This window comes from Orycteropus afer, unplaced genomic scaffold (assembly GCF_000298275.1).
Source record: "Orycteropus afer afer isolate SDZICR_OR568_19922 unplaced genomic scaffold, OryAfe1.0 scaffold00053, whole genome shotgun sequence".
Lineage (NCBI taxonomy): Eukaryota > Metazoa > Chordata > Mammalia > Tubulidentata > Orycteropodidae > Orycteropus > Orycteropus afer.
Genome location: NW_006921640.1, coordinates 1,282,885 through 1,292,344, shown reverse-complemented (window position 1 = coordinate 1,292,344; position 9,460 = coordinate 1,282,885). Strand labels below are relative to the sequence as shown.

Here is a 9,460-nt window from a genome sequence, read left to right as displayed (position 1 = left end):
ACGACAGCACCTGACAACAACACTGACTAGATTATAACAGTTACAGTTTGTGAAGTACCTAACAAAGAGTAAGCATTTCCTAAACTGTAGCTAATAGCAGCTCCAGGGATGAAGGTGATGATGATGGTGGTAATGATGATAGTCATGATGGCAGCGATATCTAGAGTCTTTCCCATATCTATTGTCCTAAGATTCTGTACCCCAGAGAAATCTTTATTGTATTTTTCTCACCTCTGAAGAATCCTTGATATTATTGAGGAGCTACAGAGGGTTTAGATGCCTGTGTCACTCTCCTTTGAATTTATAGCACCTTACCTGAAAATCTAAGCTCTAAAGAACTTGAAATGCTCTAACAAAGGCCTTACCTTTTAGGAAGGACTGCATGTGGACTCTGACTGACTCTCCCAAGTAACCCTGCCACCAGCAAAATTAAGACTAAAACCAGGCAACCAGTTACACTGGCCAGATTCTCTCTAGAACACCACATAGCCACCCTGCCAAGGCTCCTGTCCCCACAGCACTGGGATTCTTCCCAACAGTTCCTGGCAGTTGCCTCAGGTCAGATCATCTCTGTGTCCTAATTCCAGTCTTCTCTCCTTGCTAGGGCACTTCATCCTCCTCTAGAAAAAAGATAAATGGTTGTTTGGATCACCTCACCCCTCTAACTCCGTGTTCTGACTTTGAGGCCTTTACTGCCCCCACTTTCACTCCATCCTTCTAATTGGCCCCTTGAAGGGGGCTAGGGGAGCTCTTCTGTACAGAAGATTTGAACACCTCCTTGTCTCACATCATCAATCTGCTGTTTACTTTCCAACAGGATGGGAGTGGTGAGCAGCAAAAAGCAGGTTAAGGAGAAAGCTAAGGGCCGATGGAGCCCCGTGAAGGTCAACACCCAGAGCAAGACTCCCCCGCCACTGCCACCCCTGGTGAGTGATCAGCCCCATGGCCACTGGAGAAGGGGAGGAAGGAGAGCATGGGACATTTGATTCTCTGGGGGCTGCTTCATGTCTCCACTCTGCCCCAGCGCTTGTTGTTATGTGCCGTCGATGAAAAGGCTCCTTCTGGCTCCACCCCAAAACACATCAGTGTGGCAGTGTAGTAAGAGAATGTTCAGCAGCACGGGCTCTGGAGCCAGCTTATCCAAGTTTCAATCTGTTAGCTGTATGTTTTGAGCCAAGTTAGCTAACTTCTTTTTGTTTCAGCTTTCGCATCTATAAAAAGTGTATAATAAAAATACCTTCCTGATAGGGATGAAACAAGTATGCAGTGAGTAGTATATTGCTTTTAGCACAGGACCAGGCCCGTGCTTATCCTTAATAATTCTTGCCCCATTTTCATTTCTCAAGGGCAACCTTGATGGGAAAAAAAAGGGTCAAAATGGACAGTTGAAGAAACAGTATGGTAGAGAAGGGTCTGGAGCATTTAGCAGCTTTTGCTGCCAGCCCTACTGAAGCTTCTGGATAGCACCGTCCCCTGTGTGACATTGTTGCTGACACTTCACAGAGCTTCCTGTCTAGGGATGAAGCATCCAGACTGGAGGTGTCTTTTCTCACCTGCAGTGCAGGGGCTTGGTTTTTCACAGAGCCCCTTAGGCATTTTAAATTCAAGAAAACTTCCAAAAGAAGAAAAAAGTGAAATTTCAAATTAAAAAAAAAAAAAATTATCATTAAGGGATTGATTTTTCCTGTCACAGAGTTCTAGTTGTTTACAAAGCAGATGGCACCCTAGAGTTTTTCTCAAACATATACTTTTAGATGATTGTTCATGTCCTCCACTGCATCTACCACTGACCTTTTGCTCTGGGCGAGTTGAGAGCCATGCGTGGCAACCCCCTTTCTGATCACTCTACCTCCACCTGTATGTGCAAGTGGTTATCACTTTATCCTAACAGTGACCTGATGTGGGTGGTGATTGTTAACTCCATTTCATAGATGAAACTATGTGCTTTATCTACCTGCTTCCTATGTTAGCACAGGGCCTGGCAGGTAGCAACTTGTTGTTAGATGCCATGGAGTTGATTCTGACTCATGACAACCCCATGTATGCAGAGTAGAGCTGCTCCATAGGATGGTCAAGGCTGTGTGACCTTTCAGAAGCAGATCACCAGGCTTGTCTAGTGAGGAGCTTCAGGGTGGGTTTGAACCTTCAACCTTTTGGTCAATAGTCCAATGTGTAATCATTCGCACCACTCCTACTTAACAGCTGTTGTTATTGTTGTTGTTTTGTGCTGTGGAGTCAGACCTGACTCATAGCCACCCCTCCTTGGGTTTCCGAGGCAGTATCACTATGGAAGTAGATTGCCCCATCTTCCTTCCAAGGAGTGGCTAGTGGGTTTGAACCGTCAACTTTCTGATTAGCAGAACAGTGCCTTAGGCACTATGCTACCAGAGCTCTCTTAACAACTAGATGTAGGTTAATGAATGAATGAATGATCAAATGGGAAAACTCAGCTGAGAGAGATTAATTTTCCTAAATTTACATGCTAATAAGTAGTGTAGCCTGGATTTTTTTTTTTTTACTTAAAAAAGTCATAAGATATATATTAATTAAGAAGAAAATAAATTATAATTACTTATTATCCCACTACCCAGAAATAACCAGAGCTAGCACTTCAGAACTCCTGTCTCCTGACCCTTTTTCAATGCATTATTTGTATCGTGTTTATATTTTTAGTGGAATCATACCAAACTTACCATTTTGCAAAATGCTACTTCAAAATTGTGTTCAGTAAATATGGGATACAAACAAAAGAATCTTGAATATTTGTAACACAAGTTAAAGAATAAGAATAAAGGGAATTCATGTGCCACCAGAAGAAATAGAAAGTGACTCTTCAAAGCAGCTCTTTGAAGCACTCTGCTCCCTGCCCCACCATCCCCTTCACTCCCAGGCCCCACTGTTACAATGTGTTTATTCTTCCTTAGTTTTGCTTTTTTATTTTATCATATATGTATACATTCAAGAACAATATTTAGTCTAATTTTGTACAATTTGGCCTTTAAATTAAATTGCTCAAACAGTATGTATTCTTCTGAGACTTGATTTGTGACATTTATCCTCGTTGATACAAGTAGCTATAGATGACTCATTTTCACAGTGGCATAGCATTTCATTGCATGAACATACTACAACTTAGCTATTCTCCTGGTGTTGCTCATAAGAGTTACTTCCATCTTTTATATTTTTATGTGTTATTAAAACAAGGAACATTCATATATATATATATATATATATATATATATATATATATATATAAAATAATCTCCTGACACACATATGCAAAAAGTTCTCTACAGGGTGTATACCTAGGAATATATTTGTTGAGTTTTAGGGAATCATGGTTTTGTTTTGTTTTGTTTTTAAGATTTTTTCATGACAACAAATTCCCTTTTACAACTTCATCTTTTGAAGGTCGATCCATATTTTTAACCTATATGCTTGGGTTTTCCTCCCCACTGCAAACTGTCTCTTAGCAAACAGCTCCAGACCCTCTTGCAAGTTGGGGTATCCCACATATTCTTCTTCTAATCATGTTTGTGGTCAATGCAGAGATGGCGAAAGGTCTGAGGATAAGGAGAGGTAAGGGCAACACTGAGACACTGGGGAGTTGCTGCTATATGTGTACAATTTACCTGTGCAATCTCTGAACACAGCTGCCTTTGTTGGACAGTGCAGATGCCCAGAGGAAATCTAGCTGAACTTCTCAACAGGTTCATTTTACTTGACCTTGCCCAGTATACAGGGTGTTAAACTAACATAGAGTGTGTGTGCTTCTACTCAAGGTTGTCTTTAATCATCTTGCACCTCCACCTCCGGACAAACACCCAGACCAAGGTAAGAAAAGGATGGTTTGGGAAGCTGTGTCTTCACACTCCCTCTCGTCTAGGCCTTGCTTTGTGGAGTCAGAACAGGGGGACAATCAGGCACAATCGTCCCTGATTAAACAAGGGACAGACTCTGCAGGGTTGGTGAAGTGAAGACTGAGTTGGGGGAGGCTGGGAACAGCCAGACACATGGTTCAGCTCTGTCGCTGGCTCCACCTGCCCCTGGGCGTAGCTCTGGAACCAAGCACAATTTCCTTTAGTATGTCTGAGCCTGGGTGGGATTTAAATTTAATAAATAAATAAATACTTTACAACTGTAAAAGAGAACAAAAGGTAAAGAGTTATAAGAAACAAAAACATCATCATTGAAGCCAAGTTTTCAAAGATCCTAACACCCCCAATTTCAAATGGCTAGAACCAATTGCTATGTGTCCTTAGCTACCAGCCCTAGGTTTGTTCCATGTGAAGGACAACATCTTGTTTCCCAATACTTTCCCAGCCTACTTTCAAAAGGCCACCTAACAACCCGCTAACCATTCACACCACCCTCCTGTCACCTCCAGTCTCCACTTCTAATCTGGTGGTGACCCAATGAGTGACTTCACTTTTCCTGACTCAAGGGATCAGACCTCAGGTAAGACTCATAGAATGGTAGCCTTGTTCAGCATTGGCTTAAAGGAGACCAGGATCCCAATGTTTCAATCCTCCAGCATCCTTACAACCCAACCTAACATGCTGGAACAGAAGGTGTCAGTCTTTGCCAGCCGAGGCTTCATTCATTAATTCACTCATGCATTATGCACTGAGAACTGCTATACACCTGGCTCTATTCAAGGCCCAAGGAGGATTAAAAATGAATAAGATATGACTTCTCCCCTGAAAGAGCTCAGAATCTAGGAAACTCATGAGCAAAGAACTGGAGCCTGGTTAGTGACCTCCAGTCATTGTCCTTATCCTTCTGGTGATCACCATTAACTTCCATCAGGGATGTTACTTCACGTCCTGGTTCACATCTCTAGAAAAGAAGTCCAGGGTAAGGAAATAAACTAATTTCCGTTGGAGCCAGAACTTGAATTTTAGAACCAAAGGGACTACTGTCATCTATTCCAACTGTCTCTTTCACACAGAGGTGAAGTGACTAGCCCAGGGTCACACCACCCCTTAGTGACAAAGCTGAGCCATCTTCTTCCAGGGAAGTTAAGTGGTGTCCAGGTAACCTTTTCCAGGTAGGTCCTTTGAGTCCCCAGAGATGTACAGAAGGGCCTTCCTTATTAAAACCTACTGCCATTGAGTTGAGTCCAACTCATAGCAACCCTACAGGACAGAGTAGAACTGCCTCGCAGGATTTCCAAGCCTGTAAATCATTACAGAAGCAGAGTGCTTCATCTTTCTCCCATAGAGTGGCTGGTAGGTTCAAACCATCAACTTTTTGGTTAGCATCCAAATGCTTTAATCACTGTGCTATCAGAGTTCCTTCCTTCCTCATTGTTGTTGTTGTTGTTGTTGTTGTTGTTTGCTGTCAAGTCGGCCCTGACTCATAACGGCCCCTCCTTGGGTTTCCGAGGCAGTATCACCACGGAAGTAGGATTGCCCAACCTTCCTTCCGAGGATGGCTGGTGGGTTTGAACCTCCAGCCTTCTGGTTAGCAGTCAAGTGCTTTAGCCACTATGCTACCAGAGCTCCTTCCTTCCTCATTAGCAGTGGTCATTTGAAAGGCCTCATGGCAAGCTCCCAAGCCTTTACCGGCCTGTTCCAGGCAGCACCAACAAGTCAGAGGGCTAGAAAGGTGCAGGAGTGCTGCCAGCCAAAAGCCCTCTAACAGGAGCTCCAGGTACCACCTGTGGAAAAGTTAGAACTAAAGCTATCAGATTACAAGACTACCGTCCCTTTGGGATAGAGGGAGATAGGGAAGATAGGGAAGGTGAAGAAGAGGAGAAGCTCACTTGCCTCAGAGGCAGGGTGAAAGGAAAGGGCAGGATGAGGAATTGGCCGGCACTGGTTCCCCAAACCTGAATCCGCAGCCATCAGATGCCTAGCAAGGATTGCATATGCAGCTGATCTGTCTAGATCTTCTGGCTGTCAATTCCCTTATACAACAGCCCTGCCCAAGGTGCAAAGTTTCTAAGTAAAGTCCAGAAGGAAAGACAGAGTGGGCTCTGAGAGGCAGACAGTGAGGTCAGGAGGTCAGTCTGCCTGACAGAAGTTTCCTCTTCAGCATTGGTGAGTGAGAAGATTCACCATGGCGCCCCTCTGTGCCCTCCTTGTTCCTAATTCTCCTAATAGACAGAAGATGGCTCATGAAACTAATATCACACTCTGTGCCATCACTCCAGTAGGACCAAGTGGTGGCCACCTTTCCCTTTTGTATTTTAGATGAGCATTTTGTGGAGGCTCTGTATGATTATAATGCAGTGAATGACCGGGACCTGCAGATGCTGAAGGGAGAGAAGCTGCAGATCCTGAACGAGTAAGTTTCCAGAATGTTATCCCTTGCTCAGGATTCTCTGCACTTGTCTATCGCAGCAGGCTTCCACCCATCATCCATCCACATCATCTCACCTTACTGGTAGCACTTCTCTGGTTTCCCAGCCCAATTAGCCAGCATTTCTTTAAAATTGACCTAATTATCTTCCTTCCGTGTATCTTTCCAAAGTCTGTTGGTGAGGTGGTTTCCATTCACTACCTCCTTCTCTACTGTTAAAATTTGACTCATCCTTCAAAACTCACCTAAAATGTCACCTCCTTCATGCAGTCCTCCTGACTCTCTCAGACAGTGTGAATCTCTCCTATGTCTGTCCCACAGCACTTGTCTGCTGCTCCATTAGAGTCTTATATTTGAATCTATTGTGTCCATACTTGTCTCTTTCACTGGATGGAAATCTCACACAGGATTCCACATGTGAAATCAGTTTTAGCTTATTTCCAGTGTTCCTTCTCAGCAACTCCACCAAAATCTACTCTATCTCAAACATTGGACTTGTCCATGGAGCACTGAGGATTTGATTTTATTTTTGAAGTCTTACAATGGCCTTGAACTGAGAGCATTAAAGCCCTCACCTTTAGACCATACATGGACTGCCCATTTCCTCCTGTTTTTGTCTTTCCTGGGGAAGTCCAAATGCACTTACTAAATCCTGAATGTGCTTTGCAATTTTTCCTATATATCAAGAGATAGACCTATTCACTAGAAGAGAGAGGCCTCTTGGGGTTTTCAGTCTGTCTGGGTAAATGTTTACTCCCAGAGACTGCATCATCCCCCTTCCTGACCTTGATCACAGTACCTTTGACCTGTGGATGCTCGATAAGTAGAAAGAACCCAGATAGCTCCTGATCATCAGTGAGCAACTTGCACAAGTTACTTCTCGTCTGCCAGACTATTTTCATGAATTCTCTACCTCCCAGATATGAGATCATATTGCGAAGGGCTATTACCTGTCCCAAGGAAAGGCCTATGTGAGCCATTATCCTATTTTTGTTTTTTCCCTTCTCTCCCTTAGAGATGGAGACTGGTGGTTGGCCAAATCACTCATCACGGGAAGAAAAGGCTATGTGCCCAGCAACTTTGTTGCCCGAGTAGAGACCCTGGAAGTGGAAAAGTAGGTGGACAAGCTCAAGGTTCCCTCTAAGCAGAGACAACAAGCACTACCTCTCCTTTGAAGGCTACTCTTATGGGTGGAATCAACAGTGGGCTAAAAAGTGAACCTTTGTGGACTCAGGAATGAGGGAGCAGAAAAGAGGCAGGGAATTGAAACTGCTGGGAAAGTGTTGTTTACTGATTCCCGATAAGGCCCCTCCTGGGTTTAGATCACTGTGTGATTGTGATACTGAAGAAATCCTTTCCCTCATCTCCACCTCACTCTTACTGTTTGTAAAATGAGAACCACCCTGTCCCTGGCTTACCCGGTTGCCATCTAGTTGACTCTGACTCATAGCAACCACATGTGTGTCAGTAGAACCATGCTCCAGGGTTTTCAATAGAGGATTTTTCAGAATTAAATTGCCAGGACTTCCTTTCAAAGTGTCTCTGAGTGGACTGGAACCTCCAACCTCCAACCTTTGGATTAGCAGCTAAGCATATTAACCATTGCATCACCCCAAGATTCTCCCCCAATGTCAGGATGGCCTGAGAGTCAACAATGGGCAGTGTGACCAGCCAACACTCTTCCAAGGCTTCCAGTGATGGCTGCTGTGGGAGGGTTTCCTGTCCACTCACGCCCAGCCCTGCCTGGTGCTGCAGTGTCTTTCCCCAGGACAGCATGAGGGACAACGTGGCACTTCCACACTAAAGAATCACATGCAGTCTGGGTGTACTGAGTGGGGAACACAGTGGGCATCCCACCTCTGAGAGTCTCTGTCAATTTGTCTGTTTGAGAGACTCAAACTCAAAGAGGCAACAGTGAGTGCTTTGTGGGGCAGGTGGTCAGGTGTATTTTTCTAAAGCAAAATTAACAAAGGTCACCCAAATAATATTCTCATTTTCTTTAAAGAAAATTGTAAATCCACATGCTGATGGAAAAAGGGAAAAGGGTACAGGGACCAGAGGGACATTTAGTTTACTAAGATATGAGGAACAATATCTCAGAGTTAACTTGGGAACAGACACAGGTATTTGATTTCATGGGGGGAGAAGTACAGCTTAGGAGGGAGGTTTGGATAAGAGTAGTCTAAGGAACATAGCCACTGTTTGAAGTTTGCCTGCCTTTTCCCTTTTCCAGGTGGTTCTTTAGATCAATTAGCAGGAAAAATGCTGAGAGGCAGCTTCTGGCTCCAATCAATAAGGCTGGTGCGTTTCTTATCAGAGAGAGTGAAACAAGTAAAGGTAAGCATGGGTGGCTCCTGACCCCCTTCTCCGTGTGTACCCTGGGAAGCCCTCACCAGAGGCCTTGTTTCCATAGAGGGAGGAAATGTCAGCCCAGAGAACCTGGAAGCTTCTGAGCCCCAAGTCTTCCTCTCAATTTAGGTCCTTCCTGGACAGCCCAAACTCAAGAAACCAAACTCACTGCCATCAAGTCAATTCTGACCCATAGCAAACCCTATTGGATTTCCAAGGCTGTAAATCTCTAAGCAGACTGCACCATCTCTCTTCTGCAGAGCAGCTGGTTGGTTCAAACTACCAACCTTTTGGTTAGCAGCCAAATGCCTTCACCACTACACCACCTAGACATCCCCATTATGCCCAATAGTGAATTTTGAGGCTGTATACATCTTTCTTGTTTTCCTAAGTGAAAGGTTCTCCCAATCACTCAAGTTGGATGCCTTCCCTGGTCATCAGGCAGGAGAGGTGGTGACAGCACTGCTTCCAAGGCCATACTAAGCACTCATGGGTGCCATGTACTCCTCGAGGTCAGAGTGGTATGAGTGGTTATGCATCATCCCTGGGTCAGCAGGGTCACTGGTGCTGGTGAAGCAGTGGCTGGGTGTAAATTTTAGAATCAAAAGATTCCAGAGCCTAAAGGATCCTCAGAGATTATTCCAGGCAGAGCCTGGGACCTTAGAAGCCTGGGAGTTGACATAGGTTTGGGACGTGTCCTGCAGCTGGATATAGAAAGAAAAGGGGGTGGCTGTTGTGGAGATCCACTTCTTTGCAGGAGAAAGATGTGGTAGTTTGCTCCTGTAAAGATTCCAACCTTGAGAAC

The 9,460-nt window shown here is 44.4% G+C and overlaps 1 protein-coding gene across 1 annotated transcript in view; it reads left to right on the top strand.

Annotated features, from left to right (window-relative positions):
• Positions 1-818: 818 nt before the first annotated feature.
• BLK (BLK proto-oncogene, Src family tyrosine kinase) overlaps positions 819-9,460 on the top strand; it is a 28,249-nt gene continuing 19,607 nt past the window's right edge. Inside the window, exons 1-5 of the mRNA XM_007938709.1 lie at positions 819-926; positions 3,783-3,834; positions 6,198-6,291; positions 7,322-7,420; positions 8,540-8,643. Coding sequence (XP_007936900.1) covers positions 819-926; positions 3,783-3,834; positions 6,198-6,291; positions 7,322-7,420; positions 8,540-8,643 — 457 coding nt within the window. The remainder of the gene's footprint in view (positions 927-3,782; positions 3,835-6,197; positions 6,292-7,321; positions 7,421-8,539; positions 8,644-9,460) is intronic.